Raw genomic sequence first — 18,795 nt, 5'->3', positions numbered from 1 at the left:
TGACCAAGAGACAGTGCCCAAACACAAACTGTACAGACTGTAGGTGAATCTTGTCTGTGTATGGACTCCTCTCACAGCTGCTTATTCAGCCATCGACCCCATGTGCAATATTCCAATCCACCTCCTACAGGAGAACCAGTAGAAACTACAGTGATGGCAGCGATGGATAGCTCTGACCTAACTTAGCCTCCAAAACAGATAAGACAATGATGAAATGTATGAAACATTTCCCAGTCTTTCAGCTATTGCTAAAGTTCTTAAGCTGGTAAAGATCTTTGCAGACAATTCCTTCTCAGACAGGATGGGCTGCAAAATAGTTAGATTTTCTTCTTCTCACTACTATTTGTACATCACAACACCTGATCCATATCAGCAAAGATGCCCAGAGGTCTGCAGCGTCTCACTTCCCACTATTTTTGGTGGAAGTTACTCCCTTTCAGTACCTTCAAATATATGGACCAATGACTCCAGTTAACCCTCTGGCATTAAAATGTGTTAGATCCCACTAAAGGTCCACAGCAGGAACTGGTAAAACCACTGAATCATTGTGACTAAAGGCTTCTCATGGGTTGGAAAGGTCAGTAATCAAAACCCCTGTGCCATTCTCTGGTGTTCGAAGAGAAGTATGCTTATTAGGGGTTGCATCTTCCCATTTAGAAATTTCTTTCCAGTTTCTTTCAGATCTTGAAGCACTAAGAGGAATTCTCAAGTAAAATGCTCCTATTTTTTGAAGATTCATAATTGAATTCCTTGTATATTGTGATTAACTAGTAGCATAGCCCTTACTGGCAGCTATCACCACGTGGTGCAGGAGGGCAATCCAGACATTCATTCAGTTTTTTATTTTGACTTTGTGGCCTAAGTGAATCTGTTCATTTTGATTTCTATCATTTATTGGAGGTCGTGAGTGAACACTGACACTGTCAGTGAACACATAAGAGTGAATACATAGACTCACACTGGAGGTGTTGCAGACATTTGACACGGGTTTTATAGTACTTTATTCTGAACAGTAATTAGGTAAACCAGTACTGAGCATATGCAGCAGACAGTCTTCAGGTAGAAATGAAATCTGATTACTATGGTTTCATATGATATTTGGAGACTGTTAATTACAGTGTTAATCTGACTCAAGTTTAAGTCTTTTCTTTCTCATGCCTCAGATATTAGGTAATTGTATAAAGTCTCCTTAATGATGAATCCAGAACTAGAAACTGCAGATAATTTGTGTGTGAAAAATGTGACACTTAGTATTAATCCAACTGTTTTCTCTCCTAGAACTGCATAATGTGATTTTTCCCATGATATGTACAACAGGACTCCAATGAGCTGCAGTGAACTGGTCCTCTCTTCTACGTCTGAAGGACGAGTCAAAAAATCCCACGCAGAACAGTCCGGCTTCCCCAATATACAAACTGACGTAACTCACACTGAAGGGTCTTCAGGGTATAAGTTTATTCACCATGATTATTGCCTCTCGCGTCCAAAGATCTCAGTGCAGCTGCTGTTTCATAGATGCAAACCCTGATGCTAGCCTGAATTATCTAGCTACGCTGCAGAACTTGGACACTGTTTCATCAGGCATTGCCAGGGTCCGGTAGGCAGGTACAAGGGGAGGGCTAGCACACCACATGTCCGCATTTTCTCCTTCTATGCAGTAGGAATCCAGAGTGTGGATCACAAGGGAGAATGGTTTGGCTAGGAAGCAAGACTGTAGCTCTTCCTCTCAAAACCCTTTTCCAGCTCCCAGTCTATCTAAAACAGGGAAGAAAGATGTCACAGAGGAACAAAATATACTTGTAGAGGTCGGGATACTTCTCAGTAAAATATGATTCGTTCTTCACAGTGGAAATCCTTCAGCTTGAGGGAATGAAACATAAGGAGATAAACTAGTTCTGCTGCATATGTAGAGTACATTGTATTACCCAGCTGATATAAGAACCTCTTAGATTTCCTTTCAAAGGTGATAGTCAGGATGCCAAGCTTTACAGGAACATGCACCACCATAAATGTAATTGTGCTTTTTCATAATGAATACACCCTGCTTATGGGGAACAGAATCGGCCTGAAAGTATCACGTTGCGAGTTTTGTTGTGCCTAAAGAAAAAGATGAATGGATGGTCGGCTTTAAATTCATCTTTGTGTTGCAGAATCCGATATCCTGGTACCTCTCGGGACTCACCACCTTGTTCATTTACTTCCAGAGAGACTTTATGGATGATCTTTGACAAAACAACACCTTTTGTCTCACACATCTCAGAAAAATCTGATTCATTCTCATTGAAGACATTTTTCATTCCCAGGCCTTCTAGAAGTGGCTTCAGGTCATAGTCACCTTCCACACTAAACTTCGGAAGAAATACATTCACTTTGGTGTTGGCCATCATGCTGGGATTGGTCCACTGTAATAATGTCTCAGGGGTGAGTGCCTTTTCCAGCTGGAGACACAAAGGAAAAAGGGAAATTAATGAGCAGTGCAAGGAAACAAATTAAAGAAGGACTGTTCCTGAACTTCCCATTCCTATCAAGCCCCCAACAAATGAAGTCCAAAAGGCAATCTTTGCTTCTGAATTCACAACTGTAGCATTCAGGGTTAAGAGATTCTCAGTTATATTGATGTGAGTATGATTTAATCCATAGGACAGGCCTCTGGGGCAACTCCACTGTATGTCAATGTTCTGCCTATTAGTTCCTTACAAGCTTTTGATATGCAACCACCTCAACAACCCTGTGAAGGAACCTAAGAAAGACAGTCCCTGCCCAGGTTACCACCAACCATTGGGCAGATCCAAAAGTCTTGATTCCTGACACTACAGAGTAATGAAATGTCTGTCATTTGGGACAGAGGAAGACGACTCTAAATCCAGAGCCTGATTTCAATCAAACATGCAGCTGAATTTCTTGAAAAATGAGGAATGAGGAGGCAGAACTTGGGGCCACAACAAACTGGTATCAGGAGAGGCCTCACTTGCATTTTAAGATATGTGTGTTCTGTAATTGACTTCTACATATAGAAGTACCTTACAGCTGCAAAGGCAGATTACTCCTGCCTTTAAAATATACAGCAAATCACAGTTGCGGCAAATCACAGTTGCGGCAAATCACAAAGGAGACCAGCATGATCATCTCTCTCTGAATTCTTAGCCTTTGAAGAGAGGTGAAAGTATGTTCTAAAATTTTCGTAGAGAAATGATATAAAAAATAGTTGTTCTTTAGTAAATGCCTTATTAATCTTCAAAATTATGTGTAATTGTAATAAAAACTGGCTCATTTTCAGGCCAGTAAAATAAAACACAGATAGATGTTAACTGAAAAAAAAGGGCAGCAGACTAAATTAAGTCAGCAATACTGAGTACCCAGAATGACCTTTACTTTACTCTTGCACTTTACTGTAGCAAGAACAAAAATTTTAATACAAAAATTATTTTGCGGTCCCGATTTTTGAACTGATGCGGATTTCTAGAGTGCATCATGGATACCTTCGGCACTTTCAGCTTTCTTTTTTGCACACCTTATCTAAAAGAGAGACTTGTTCACAACCTCACACTTGGCCACAGTGGACACAATGATATCGCAAATATGAGCTCAGGAACAAAGAAGTAGAATGAGAAGGTAAATTCACACGAAACTTAGCTTTTATTTCCTCACGTATAGTGTCTAAATAACAAAAACCTTCCATAAATGTATGGCGTTATAAAACAACTGTTTCTAAGGGACACTTCTCTAATTTTTTTCTCTCACCTGCTCCAAGCCAGTAGTCTCATCTTCAATCTCTTTGGGCAGCAGAATGAGCATGCTTATATGTTTGTTAAGGCATGGAAGTTCCAGGATGGCAACACTTAATTCTTTTACATAGCCCAGGCAAAAAGTAGCTTCCAGATTCATCATCTGCACTGGTTTAGTTTCAGTCTGAAAAACATAAAGTTAAAAAAAAACAACCTAGCATTCCTTTTAATTCCTGAATAAGATGGGGAGAGAGGAATATTTATAAGCTTGCATGGAAGTGGTACGTTGAGTTACCATCAAAGAATTTATTGGCTTTCATAGGTAGTGAAACCAGCTGCAAGAGATGCTGTTGATTTTTTACAGTAGGCAGCTTTCCAAAGAGAGGTGGAACAGAATTCATGTTGATACAATAGCTACATATTGGGGATGTGCCTTAAAGGAGAAAATTACCTAATATCAGTGGTCTATTGTGCCTATGTCACTGACTGCTACAAACTATATTGTCTACAGAGCATCACAATGCCAGTAAGTTTCAAGCACTGAGCACACGTCAACAGTAAAGGTCAAGCTGTTCATATGAATAATTGATATTTTGGTTCAGGAGCTGAAACAGAAAAAGAAGAAATTTCAGGCATACCTAAGGCCCTATGTCTTTACTTTTCATGAATGAAACCAAACAAAACTACTTCACAGGGAAGATTTACAAACTGTTCGGTTCACCTCAAAACTCATTTAAAATTCAAATTCTGTGTAAAAATGTTAATTTGGGGGGAAAAAGTTGTTAACTTAAAATTTTAGTATTGTTTGTGTAATTTTAAAAATGAAATTTTAAAAAGTTAAATTTAAAATTTAAATTTTGGGCTAAAACCATTGGCTTATGTGGGAATTTATGAATAATTTCAGTGAATCTGAAACTAACTTCTCATGCACACACATACACACACATATATATGCATGAACACATGTATGCATATATTCGGAGTACAACCTTTTTATCTCACAAATGCTGCCCAGCTTTATATCTTGGTTTAAAGCTGACTGTCTGATCACAATATTCATCACTGATGACAGCTTCCTGAAGGGAACAGCCATGAGTGCTGCACCCACTTGGAATCATGGCTAAGCAGGGCTTGATATGCAGAAGGCTGCAGTCCTGAGCCCGACAGAAAAGGGAGAGACTGATGGGATGCCATCCGTGGACAGGAAAGCACAGGGCCGGGCACCTAAGAGGTATACTCAAAGATACCCCATGGGTGCATCTATTTCACTACCTCTGTGACCACGACAAATGCTTCACCCCTGCTGGTTTTAGGATATAGCTTCTTGTACAGGCTGCAACCTCTTGGAAGAAGCTGCTCCTGAGAATGTGTATCTCCTTCTAGGCAATAGCTACTTCTGATCACTTGTACAGTTCTTGTCGTCTAAATATACTAGAAGGACACTCTGTTCTCCCTCTAGGCCTTTCAAAAATGGATATGAAAGCACCAAAAAAGTTTTAAAGCAAGACAGTAGGCAAACTGGTTTAGGGACTCTTGCAATAGCATAGGTTTAGATCAAGTGTAAGAATGCCATGGTAATAATAAACATCTCTCATTTTCTCTTATTGAGATTTCCTTAGCTCAAAGTTTTCAACTTCTTGAGTGGAAATAGAGTGTGTGTGTGCGTGCGTGCATGTTTGTTTTGTTGTTTGTTTTTTTTTCCAGAACATACCTTGTTGACTTTAAAAGGACATTCTTTGATTTCTGCCTCTGGAAACTTCTTCATCCAGTTTGTGACAAAATAAGCTGCATTAACTAGGAGAATTTGAGTCTGGTCACTTACACTGTCCTCATTCACGACATTCTCCATTTTGCCTGTGAACAGGTTTAAGATAGCTGTTAATACAATACATTGTCACAGAATAATAGAATCATAGAATGGTTTGGGTTGGAAAGGACATTAAAGGTCATACAGTTTCAACCCCCTGTCATGCGTTGGGACATCTTCCATTAGATCATCATTAGCCTCATCCAACCTGGTCTCGAACACCTCCAGGGAGGGGGCATCCATGACTTCTCTGGTCAATCTGGGCCAGCGCCTCACCATCCTCAGAGTAAAAACTTTTGTCCTAATATCAATTGCTTCAACTGAATATGGAAATATTTCACTGAATTAAAAACATTGTCTCCTACACCTTACAGATAAAAGATTTAAATTCTAATGGAAAGTTGCAAAAAAGAAACATTTATTTTAAACTGCTACTTAATGTTTGAAATGGGATTTGAGACTAACGCAGATCTTCCAAATGACATGTCTTCTTGGCTTATATAGGATGGAATCAAAAATAAGTCTACTGCTTTTGTTCAGTATCTTAAAGAAGGCACTGTATTTTCAACGGAAGTGAACAAGCATTAGCCAAAAATCATTTGTCATTTGGAGACCCAGACTTGAAGGGAAGCTCCAGATTAACAGCTACTCACTTCAGGGGTGATACCTGAGAATAAAATGCCCAGAATAACAAAAAATGCTGCTGTGATTACAGTTCATAATCAAATACTGCTACAGACTTCAAAAAGAGTATGAAAATGTTGTATCCCCTCCTTACTCTGTTTTAGACCTGTTGAAGCACTGCCTTAGAAGAAACTGAACCCAGAGTACTGGGGAGGCAAGTCCTGCCTTCCTGCATGAATTACACAAGCAGGGAAAGACACTTCCACACGGCCACCTCAGCTGGCCTGGGAGGGACCAGGCGTAACTCATAAATTTATGTTTTCATATTTGTACCACACGAGGGCAACAAGCAGCAACCGACTCCAGAGTCTGTGCATAGGCTGCAAACAGGCTCTGCTATGGGTGCTGTGTGCTCGCATGGGCCAAAGACAAGCCTCTGCCTCCCACAGACCGGGCAGGCTTTGCCTGGACACCCTTACAGTCAGTGATGTGCATATCCTGTGACCTGGCCCAGCAGCTGGTAGCTCAGCATCACTGCTGGAAAAGTGTCCATAGATGCATTTCTGCAGGAATGTACCTCCAAATAAGAGACACACTTCTGCGTGTGGCACCCTTGCTGGCAAAAGGAGCAAAGGCACTGAGCTGAGCTATTAATTAACAGCCCAAAATTCAGAGCCCTGCAAATATTTCCCATTACAATAAAACTTTTAAGGGAAACCAGGGCCTGGATTCCATGCACAGATGTCAGATTAATGTGAAGTTCCAGATCCAGGAGCTGTCATTCTCCCAAACTTTCCTGCTGCAGTCAAATATCAACAGCTTTCTGCAAGGCTAAGGCAAGGTCAGTCTCACATTTCCACCTACAGAAATGCTGCAGGATTACAGTTAGTAATTTCAATAACAGGCTAATGTTGCTAATCCTCATGAATCCAAATAATAGGTCTTGTCCCATCACTTTTACTATATATTCATTTCTATAAGCATTAGTAAAGGGGTGTAATGAGGACAAAAATATCTTTCTTCAAAGAGGTAAGCAGTATCCCCAAGGTTTGAAAGGTTTTGTTTATGTTAAGCTGGACTCACCATCAGTTAGGTCTGAAAGAGATTTGTTGATCTTCAGTCGAGTTTCCTCAGTTTTCTCTTTGAAATCCACTAATTCCAGTTCAGATGGAAAAGGCCTCTTTGTGGAATTGACAAAGTCCTGAAATATGCAAGGTACCAAAGTCGTCATTGGTTGAATGTCACCCACTCAACAACTCCTTACACAGCCTGCAACATCAGCATCCCGAGTTTCACCACGGGGTAGCTGGGGAGTTTATTATGGTGGATAGATATTAAATAATAGAAGGTGACAATAAGGATGCTCAGCTCATTCAGGACATCACTTCCAACTGTGTCCTCAGTCCAGTGGTGTTACATCAGTAACTAAAGTAACTCTGGTACAGGACGAGTGAGAATGCTGCCAGTGTTTGAAAGGATAAAACAACCAACAGTCCAGGCCTGGGTAAGAAAAAGGGCTGACATGAAGGCTACGGACTGCTCACATTGTGTCTGTCCTTAGAAGATGAAATGTTCATTGCTGTGGGTGGGTATTGGCCTTCACCATAGCAGAGGCAGAACAGCAGACAATCTGATTGTAAAATCATTCAGCATAGCGCAAGTTTTCTGAAACATCATCCTTAGGCTGATGCTGCCCTTCCTTGGATTCCTATTCAAAGGCAACTCCAGGGGAGGGGGAACACCACAGCATTTTTCTCAGTCATTTGCAAGGTCCATAAGGAATAGGGCCAAACAACACCCTCCTTATTCATGCTGTTTCTGTAGCCAGGCTTCTGCTTCCTCAGACAGATTAAGAAAACTATGGCTTAAGTAGTAATTACTTGGGTGTGTGAACTGGACACACACTTGCGCCACTGACTTGTTTTAAAACTCTTCTTCAGTCATACTGACAATGCAAAGACCTTGATGTGGCATAGAAGTTATATTGCATTCAAAACTTACTAAGCCTGCTGACCTAAAGCATATTAATGAAAGAATTACAAATGTTGTAATAGTTGCATAGCTTGGGGTCAAGCAGCACGCTCATCCTCCTGCAAACTTTTATGGTAGCAGAGAACATTTTGCTGTTCATCATCTGAATCTAGTCAAATTACAACCCAAAGAGAGAGAATTTATTTTAAATAACATAGATGGCTGACACCATAATTTGTCAACATGCTGGCCAAGCAATTCATAGCATCAGGGCTTTTCTGAAATACTTACTGTGGTAGGATTAAGAGATTTGTCTACAAAGAGCCGTTTCACCATTTTTAGTGCAAAGAAAGAGCTCAGTTTGGAAACATCTGAAGTTACTGTTTGAAACCCAAAAGAAACATCTTTGACATCTTGTAAATGGAGCACCTGTTAAATGAACATAACAAAATACTAAGTATCTTTGGTTTATTTATTATCTAAACATAGAATCATAGAATCATAGAATGGTTTGGGTTGCAAGGGAAATTAAAGATGATCTAATTCTAACCCTGCTGCAATGGGGAGGGACACCTCCCACCAGACCAGGCTGCCCAAAGCCCCATCCAACCTGGCCTCGAACACCTCCAGGGATGGGGCACCCACGACTTCCCTGGGCAACCTGTGCCAATGCCTCAGCACTCTCCTCGCGAAGAAATTCCTCCTTATGTCTAGCCTAAACCTGCACCTCTCCAATTTATACAAATTCCCCCTAGTCCTATCACTACATGCCTTTGCAAATAATCCCTCCCTCTCTTTCCTGTAGCTCCTTCTGGTACTGGAAGGTTGCTATAAGGTCTCCTCAGAGCCTTCTCTTCTCCAGGCTGAACAAGCCCAACTCTCTCAGCCTGTCCTCATATGGAAGGTGCTCCAGCCCTCTGATCACCTTTGTAGCCCTCCTCTGGACCCGACCCAACAGTTCCATATCCTTCATATGTTGAGGATTCCAGAACTGGACACATTACTCCAGGTGATGTCTCACAAGAGAGGAATAGAGGGGCAGAATCACCTCCCTCAACCTGCTGGCCACGCTTCTTTGGATGCAGCCCAGGATACGGTTGGCCCTCTGGGCTGCAAGCTTAGCAAAAACTAATGTTAGTTTGTGACCAAAGCCATGGCTTTTTGTATTTAAGCTAACAACACAGGCTCTTGCTGTTGTTACTCAAAAAACATTTATTGTTTTGACACCCTCACATAAACCTAAAATCCTATCAGAACTTTAATGAAATGTGTCTCTTTCCTGGGAGCAGTCCAAAGAAATCAATAGACCTGTTCATGCTGGTGATGTGACTCAGTTGATTAAAACTCTGCAGAATGGCATCACAATGCTCTCCCCAAACCCACATTCCTGTCCAAAATCCTGGAGCTTTTAAGCCAGACAAATGAGGGTTCCAGATAGTATCCTTTCTAGAATTGGGCTACACCTTTTAAGATGCTTAGCAGATCATCAAGTTATCTGATTGCTGTGACTGATACATGACATCACATGATATTTCAGCAAAATTTGATCAGATAACTGTATTTGGATTGGCTGCTGATCCACACATGCCCACCTCAAAGCTCCTGGGAATGACAAGTCCAGTTCTAGGAAGTGGTGGTGTGATCTAAAACTCATTGCTTTTAGGCACCAGAGGTGAGAGGCTCCTGCTGGTTTTGTTTGAAAATAACCCTATAAATATGAATTGAATTTCTATGCCTGCTTATTACAGGATCTTTGATTGTGCCTGTTTCATGACAAGCAGCCTGCCCAGCCCTCATCTGTCTCAAATTCCTGCATGAGGCATAGTAGGCACTGGGACTTTTGCTTCTCTTTGTCTCTCACTCATGCTCTTTCTCCCTGAACACAGACCTTCACACACAGACACAACAAATTGCTGTTCTGCCTTAGCCACCACTTCATTTCCTCCTTCTCCTTGCTCAGTGGGAGCAGAAAGAAATAAGCTGCCAAGAACACAGCGCCAGCACATCTCACATAGCCAAATCTTACGGTAATTTCCTCAGTTTTCTTAGCTTATTTCCTTTCCCTTCAACACATTTATTACTTAGCATGTTAGGTGCAGAAAGCTTCTGTGCCTGGAAACTGTGTCTGGGGAGAAAGCTATGATCCTGCATCTTCTCTGCCTGGAAGAGCTTTTGGCACAAGTTTTTCAACTGATATTCCAGAATAAGATTGTCAACCTGTCTCCTTTTGTTTCTGGCATTTAAAACCCAAGCACGAACTCAGGGGCAGGCAGAAGCTAGAACAGACATGAAAACTAGGAGATATTGCACTTAAAATCATACGAAGAAGATCTCATTAGCATCTGTAGTCAGCACTTTTTAGACTCCACTTGAGAAATATGAAACATAAACCAAACTCCATTTGTGGATATGTTCATTAACTTATTATGGGATAGTTCAAAGCAAATTATAGGCACAAGGGTAAATGAAATTAAGCACAGGTTAATGTTCTGAACTCTCTCATTAGAAAGAAAGTGATTGAATCTTGAAATGGTAAGGAAGCTGCAGGATGTCATTTAAACATAAAAAATAACCTAGAGTTAATTTTTTTTTAAAAAAAAAAAGTCTCGTTTGGAAAATCTGCAATGCTAAGAGTATCTTAATGAATGCATTGCTGTGCAGGTCTGTGAATAGCACAAGGTTCATTCTAAGCTGTGTCCTGAGTGAGGGCACAGGAGACTGCACTTGGGAGTACCTTCAGTGGATGAGGAAGTACAAGGAGGAATTCCCAAAGGAGAGAAAATATATTCAGATATGTAGAACAGCCCTCAGAGCAAGGTGATAACCAGCAAATAAATGTACACAGAATTTGCTGCTTATTCATCTCCAGGTAACTGCAGAAATTTTGGTCACCCTCACTGGGATAAAAAGGAACTACACAAATTTTTGCTTGCACAAAGGCAGCAAAAGATGTTGCAAGGCTGCCTCCCTGCATCATGGGGTGAGCTTGACAAACTGATTGCATCATGACTGCCATGTTGCATCATGGTGATGGAAACCTCTTGAACACCATGAGCTGCTTGTAAGGACAAAAATTCAGGTTGTGCCCTCTTTTACTGCATTAGCTTCCTCTTAGCTGTACTGCAGGAGAAAGGGGAAATGGAAGCAACAGGGCTGCTGAGAGATAATGGCAAAATTATTTTCAGTTCTATAAAGCTTCTTGAATAATGCATTCTTGAATAATGAAAAGCCAGTTATCCAGCAAATGCTCAGAGTCAAGTGAGCTTGACTATGACTTGCAGACACAATCAACACTACCCTAAAAGGAGACAAGGCTTTAATGCATCTTGTGAGGACTCTGCAATATCCCCTCCCACCCTGCACATGTTGGAGAAATCTTTTTCTTTATGACAGATTTTCAACGTCTTTTGCTGTATGTGGCCATAGAATGTGAAACCATTCAGGAATTTTGGATGGAGGGTTTGTAGCCTGGCTTACAAGGGAACCAGATGTCCAGTAGAATATTAATAAGTAAGAAAACCACCTCTGGAAGCCGTATAATTTTGCAGCTACAAAGCAGGATGCTGACAGCTCACCTGTTTCATCTGGTCTGCAGTATCACCTTTTGTAGCTTTATATGCCAGAGCCAGAGATGTTGAGGTACACAGTGGGGCAAAAATAACATTGGCTGTTTTGTCATTGTCGCATAGCTTTTTGAACATATCAACTGCAAAGGCAGTGTTTGCTAGTTGCAGAGCATCCATTGTCATCCTGGAACAGAAAAGGGAAAAGAGAGATGATTCAGAACATAATTCTAGCTCTTTCTGTAGTGGGGCTCAGTCAGAGCACTGAGGGAGGCTAGATATCAGTATGGGGACCGGGCAGCTTGAACCTTCTGTGAGAGGAAGGGAGGGCCTGACCGAATTCATTCAGCTTCACAGCACACTAGCAGCTCCTGAGGAGCAGGGAAGGTCTCATCCATGTCCAGCCAAGGAAATATGAATAGTTTGGTAAGAGCCATCATGTTGAAGTGACTGCTGGCAGTGCCAAGTCTAATGTGGAGCCACTAGTGCCAATAGGGAAAACCTGGGTAGGTCAGTGTAACCCACGCATATCGGGTAAAATTGGAACACTTATGAATTTAATCTGTTTTTAATTGTTACTTATAAAATGTGCAAACTTATAGGATACTTTGCCTATCTGTGGGCTCTCCTGGCTCTCAGACAGGCCTTTAATAGTCTCATAATGTTCCTGTCTCTTGCTTCATGGCTAATTGTTTATTAAAGCTTTACCTTTGGTATATGTTCTTCCTCTAAGGGATGATTCCTACCCTTCCTATCCTTGCTAAAATTCTCGAGTAAGCTGTCTGGTCCTGGAGGTTGAGATTGCCTTAGAAACTTAAAGGAGGTCTCCTAAATAAATACTCCTGTGTGCCACTCATCACTGGTTTTTCCTAGATGTTTTTAATAACTGCAGTTGCCACACGGATGTTAGATGATCTGTGCAGTCAGGAATGGGATGGGTGGTGCCCAAGGGACAGTTGCTGAAGTCCATGCTCTGGGAATGCCAGGGAGTATTCCCTTCTTCCAGACTGCTTTCACATATCTGAAATTGCACTCTGGTGTAAGCACATCAGTTTAGATTCAAGATAACAACGGTGAACCATAGAATTTCAGTCAATAACACAAGTCTGGCTTTAGATCAGCAAGAACACAGAAGACAACACCTTTGTCATAATGAATTTGACCCTACTCTGCCCCCAGTATCCTGTATCTCTAAAAAAGCCACAGTAATCTGTAAAAAAAATGTTATTAAACAGCTCCACCAAAGCAATTGACAAAGACAGAATGGAAATGGAAAAGATGAATAATGGGGAATGCTTTGAAAGGTACAATATTTCACACAGAACCTAAGAGGTACCTCCAGCATTCGCTCATTCCAGGAAAAACATCAAAATAGTGGAATAAATATAGTATAGAGAGATGGTTTTAAAAGGTGTGTTCTTATTCAGACACATGTCTACCTGCATTTGCATTTCAAGATCTGACATGGAAGGTCTAGGGGTCCTATTTTATCCTATTATGAAAAGGAAAGTCAGTTACTTCTTACATCGGTAGAGGTTTGCCAATCTTTTGAGAAACACCTTAAGGACAGGGATTTCTCTCCAATAACTGGGAATACTGCAGTCTCAAACATTTACTTCCCTAACTCATATCATTTGCATCCTAGCCAGGAAAAATCTCACTTGGTGAGAGCAGCAAGGTATGAGAAGACAGAAAGGGTAAGAAGGAACGTATGTGCAGGGAACTGTCTCCAGCCAGGTACTTTTCTTGACTATTCACCATTGACTATATCGCAGTTTGGAAGTCATTTTAAATGAGAACAATCTCCCATTTGAGTGCGTGTGTCATACTGCTCAAACTTAGCTGAACATCTGACACCATTGTACATAGGTGCTGTGGAGTAGTTGTGGTACTTGACAGTAGCAAACGACTTCCAAACAATCTGTAGCATTTACACATTTTTATGGGAATAACAGAATGGTGCATCATTTGCTTGCAACACAGTAGAGAAAGCACTTAGATTTACTTGTAAGGCCTGTTTGATTACAGAAGGCTTTTTACAAAATAAATGTCTTTATTTTTATTTTAATTACTTTATACCTGTTCCTGGATCTGTTTGGTAAGGCAGCTGGTTTATTTGGCAGCTGGTTTGTTTGGTACTAAAAGATGCTGTACAAAAGGTTACTGAAATGCATTGCACAATCTAATTAAATAAAAAAAAAGCAAAGATACTGGCATAAAACCAAGGTTTTTTAAATCCATGTTTGAGAAGCACACCTGACCAGCACTGCACTCTGGCAAAATGTTTTGGCTCTTGGTAGCAACAACAAATTGTTTGCTAACAAATCCCATCCCACAGAGAAACAAGAAAGGAATTTGTCTTGAGAAGGGGAAACGTTAACTATATATCACTGAAAAAAGTTGTCCCCATATAAATATATAGAAGAGTACACTTTGCAACATCTAGGGGCTTTGCAAGAACCCCGAACTCAGAATGGGTCTGACTAGAACGGTCCATCTTCCAGTAGCATGGCAGCACTCAGCAGATGCTTGGTAAAAAGAGATTATCCATGTGAAATCCCATTTTACAGCGCCAGCAGGCATCGAGCTGATGTCAGAGTGAAGTTCAGGAAACGCGTCTCAGAGAACTTATGCATGTAAAGGGAGAATTAAGTGTCAGCCCAGCACTGCAACCATCTGCCTCATTTATGTAGTCACAATTTCTCACACATCAAAGCAACTAATTACCAGAAAAGTCAAGCTCACCAGAAACCATGGGCTCAGCACACATCTTAAAAGAGGAGAGCTTTGGGCACAACAGTGGCAAAAATACAGTTAAAATGAATTTGAAGAACTGTTAACTGCTGCTGAGGGAGTAACTTGGAACACCAGAGGCAAAGGAGCAAACATTAAATCATCCTTTAAAATGCCTCTCTGCTGTTGCTTATCCCAGACCTGTATCTTTGTGCCTGTTCATGTCTTAAATAAACTCCCTTGCATAGCCTACCTATCTTACCTTCCCCATTAACTCAATCATCCACACATGAACGCATGATACATACATATACTTTGTCTCCTTCACTCTCCTTCTCTATTTGCCCACTCCTCAGGTAAAATTTTAAGATTTGGGGCAAGTACCAGCTTCCCAGGTTTTTCTCACTGAAGAGCTGATGGAAAACTACCCAGGGAACTAAGAATATGTCATCTGACATCTACCACCCTCAAGAAGACAAACAATATCAAGGATCTGACGATGCAGAATGAGGCACACAGTTCATCTGAAAAAAAAAATCTCATTTTTTAGTGGGGTAGAATATAATTCTTTAGTACTGGCTAAAGAACATTATTCTTTTTAAGCCTCTGGATCTTCCTTACAGGCTAAAAACCAATATGCAATCATATCCACCTAAAAATACTTCTTGTTCATTTCTGGCTTAAAACTGCGAATGTTATGCTGTCCTGCTAACATTAGTATTTCAAATGAAACTTCTTCTTCATGCCAGTGGAAAGCTTAAAAACTCTTCTGTCCTCATTGTAACTCTGATACTGTTCATGTAGGATATTTTTCAACAAAGTTTCCGTGTTCCTCTTCAGTGAAGAACAGCGGCATATTTCATGGTGAAACTTTTATTCAGCTTGTATTCATCCAGTAACAGCTGATACTCTCAAAGTTTATTTTCTGCTAAGTGAAACTATTTCTGATAGCTGTCCATTCTTATAATTTATTTCTTTTACTGTTACTATTGAAGTAATATCCACTCAGGGCATTTTGCTGGAAAAAAACCTTCCATTTCAGCTTTAACTTTGAATGATGGGCTGGGTAGCCAAGAATAATCTCTATTCTATCATCTCTTTCAACTACACCTGGTCAGTCAGTTCTTTTATGCTCCATTTATGACATCATGTTGTGATACTTAGAAGCTCAAGACATTCGTATTATTGAAAGGAATTTACTGTATTAAAGATTACAAAATCTTGAATCTTGATAAAGCCTTGAGCTCCCAAGCCTTGTGGGTCCATTAAAGCCCATTGGAGTCAAGTGAGTAGAGTTGAAGCTCATCTCGAAAGGAAAGCCCACTAGTTGCCCATTAGCAGTCTTAGAAACTAGACACTGCTCCTGAGTCAGTAATCACAGGCACTCTCAAACAAGGAGGAGTCAAAAAGTTGAAAAATGTGATTTTAAAAAGGTCTGCTGAGTGGATTCTTGCTGAGTCCCTTCTTTCCCAGGAAAGCAGTATGTCAGCGTTTCCAGAGATGCCCGCGGCACTGGGACATCCTCTAAGCACAGGTAGCTTGTGATCCACCCAGCTTTGCTTAAAACTGTGACTCTGACACAGCATTGTAGAAACACTTTCAGATATAGAAGGGAGCTGGGAGGCTATAGAATCTGTTTCGAAGAGCCTGATTTAAACTTGTTTATTGGTATAAGTTTTTGCTTAGTTACTCTTGAATGCAACAACAACAACAAAAAAAAAACCAGAAAGCAACAACAGCTTTGTTTACTATCTGCCTACTAAGAGAAAAGCTAAATATAACCTATCTTGCAAAAACATAATCAGGAGAATAGCTACGTCTGTGTGGAAATGTCTGACAAGTCAAATGAGCTATATGGTAGGGATAATCTGATAAAGTAGAATAAGTATCTATTTTATTCGTGTCTGGGTTAAGCAGTCCTTCCAGGAGAACATGTCTGTGGCAGATAAAGCGTGGACAGTCTTGGCCATCCAGTGCTTGGGGGAATGCATTTGGTTTACAGCTCAGGAGCTGTGAGCACCTGTGCTGTAGTGTCTCCAGTTCAAACAAAGTTCCACCAAGAGTATAAATGATAGGGAAAAAACCACACATGTTTCACAAGTGAGGCATTAATCTTTGAAACTAGTTTAAGTATTTAACATGACCCCACTTCAGCTCTTACTCAGGAAACACAAAATATAAAGTAAATAAAAGATTTTTATGAGCTTTTTCTTCTTATTTCTACACAAACAACAACTCTCCACCTCACAGACCACCTGGCTATGCAACAAGGACACTGTTTCTTCTGAGCAGACATTTCTTTGTGGAACACAAGACATCAGACTGATGTGGGACCAGAGCGTCTCGTATGGTTGGAAAAAAAAGGAATGTCAGCAAAATATATCAGGGAGAGTCGCTCCAAGAAGGAAAGAGATAAATGAGCCACCGCAACATGCTCTGTTGTACCTCAATAGCCAGTGAATTCTTCAAACTAAATGGTCACACTGAAAATAAACTGGTAATTACTGGGCCTAAATTCCTGCCCTTCACTTTAAATAAGAGCAGATTAGTCACTTGATTAATAACTCAAAGCAAACAAAGCAGAGTGTACACACCTCTGTAGAAAATGAGAGGAATATTCCTCTGTAACAGAGATTTACAAAACAGTCTAAATCCTACTTTGACATGAGGCATTTTCATGGTGTCATACACAATCTGGTTTTTCTGATATGGGGAAAGCCATTTGCAATAAGCCACCACATTTTAATAATAACTAATGCCCTTGCTGTCTTACCTGCCAGATACTACTCACTGTTTCCAGTGAATCTTTTTGGGAGAAGAAACATGGCATGGCAAATGCAGCAATTTGGGGATGAAACCAAAACGTTGCTATTTGGGAAAGAGTTGTTGCTCCTTTAATTCCAGATGATATCTTTTTTCCCAAATTTTCTTACCCCACTCCCTCTGTGTAATAATGGTTCACAATGGAGATTTGTTAGCTATTCATTAGGCATTGTTTAAACTACCAGAGGAAGAAAAAAAGCTGTACTTACTTTGCAAGGCTATAATCCTGGTAAACGAATCAATGAAATAGGTACAGCACGAAGAACTAGCTACCTGTGGTGAAAGCTTGCCGAGCAAAAGACTCTGTTAGCTTGCCTGCTCATTGACACCACTCCCACTTTCCCAACCTTAATTTGTGCAAACACACGCACTCGCTCTCACTCTCGCTTTCTTTTTTTTTTTTCCCCTTAATCATTCTTCACAGCAGGAGGAGCAAAATGATTCACACCAGAGTTGTCTTTGCCTGCCCAGCTACTGAAGACAACAACAAGCTCTGGCAGGCAAAAGCAGCCTTTGTGTGTTGCCTTCAGCAAGCACAATACAAAAGGTACCAGACAAGAATGAACGAAGACTCCTAGGAGAGAACATAGGAATGGATGAGCAAGCAAAAGACTTCGCAAGCAAAACCAGTACTCCAAGTTACATTGGAAGTGCCGCTATTTGAAGAAAAATTGTAATTGTGAAAAAGCACGTAGGAAGACAACCAAAACACGTAGGAGTGTGTAGCCAGGCAGTTCTCATCTGTGTATGCATTAAGACAGCATCTTAACTCTGTCTTTGTAATGGATGTACGTGTGCATTTGATTGCCTCAAAAGCCCAAGGCCAGAGTGCAGCTAATACTCAAGGAAAAATATCTTCTGCTCTTGTTGCTGTAAAGTGAGAGGTTCCTCTCACAGGCAGCCAGGTCCTCTGCAGGGGAGCAGCCATTCCTCCTGCTATCTGTCCCCAGAGGTGGGAGGGGAACAGAAAGTCTCATCCCTTCACCTCCAGGATAGGGACTGCTGGGTTCATGTCATACAGTCCACGTTACCATTGATGAACATGATGGGGAGAAGAAAGTGAGAGAGAAAGGTGATGGTGCAGGCCACCAGGTGTAGCACACCTTAGCACAGAAGAGGTGGGCTACCCCTGCTCTACACCATTCCCTGGTTGGGCAGCTTCACTTCAGTCCCCATAAGGAAACAGTGTGCTACACCACAGGCACAGCTCAAGTTCACACCTTGGAAACCTCAGGCAGCCTTGCATGCTTTTAGGCTTCCAGTGTTCTACAAAAAAAAGAGATAAATACAAGGTAATTGAATTTGCTTTCAGGTTTGCAGTGCTGGCATGCCTGGCTGCTCAAATGAAAGGGCTGGGAAACCAAAGGATCTGTTTTCACTGACACAGTGCCTCCTTAGTGACAGTGGAAACTGGGGAGCTGTTATCTCCTTCTGGAATGACATGTTCCTATTTTGCTTTGAGCATAAATTACTCCACTCCATCAGATCCTACCCATGCTTCCTTCCAAAAGTCTCCTAAGATCTTATTACCCAAAGGAAATTGTATTTT

The 18,795-nt window shown here is 40.9% G+C and overlaps 1 protein-coding gene across 1 annotated transcript; it reads right to left on the bottom strand.

Annotated features, from left to right (window-relative positions):
• Positions 1–973: 973 nt before the first annotated feature.
• SERPINB5 (serpin family B member 5) lies at positions 974–17,612 on the bottom strand. Its single transcript, XM_069853553.1, has 7 exons — positions 17,456–17,612; positions 11,703–11,877; positions 8,419–8,556; positions 7,240–7,357; positions 5,437–5,579; positions 3,742–3,909; positions 974–2,438 (listed from the first exon to the last, which is right to left on the bottom strand). Exons 2-7 carry the CDS (start codon positions 11,874–11,876, stop codon positions 2,046–2,048), a joined length of 1,134 nt encoding a protein of 377 aa, XP_069709654.1. The 5' UTR covers position 11,877; positions 17,456–17,612; the 3' UTR covers positions 974–2,045.
• Between the last annotated feature and the right edge of the window lie 1,183 nt (positions 17,613–18,795).

Source organism: Phaenicophaeus curvirostris, chromosome 3 (genome assembly GCF_032191515.1).
Source record: "Phaenicophaeus curvirostris isolate KB17595 chromosome 3, BPBGC_Pcur_1.0, whole genome shotgun sequence".
Lineage (NCBI taxonomy): Eukaryota > Metazoa > Chordata > Aves > Cuculiformes > Cuculidae > Phaenicophaeus > Phaenicophaeus curvirostris.
This window is presented reverse-complemented; position numbering and strand designations above follow the sequence as displayed.

What these genes read in the sequence shown, in the direction of transcription:
- SERPINB5 (XM_069853553.1), bottom strand. Translation starts at nt 11,876, where the DNA reads ATGACAATGGATGCTCTGCAACTAGCAAACACTGCCTTTGCAGTTGAT. An exon ending in AATCTCTTAATCCTACCACA is followed by an intron (nt 7,358 to 8,418) that starts GTAAGTATTTCA and finishes TGCATATTTCAG; the next exon opens with GACTTTGTCAATTCCACAAA. An exon ending in AGACTACTGGCTTGGAGCAG is followed by an intron (nt 2,439 to 3,741) that starts GTGAGAGAAAAA and finishes TTGTGTCTCCAG; the next exon opens with CTGGAAAAGGCACTCACCCC.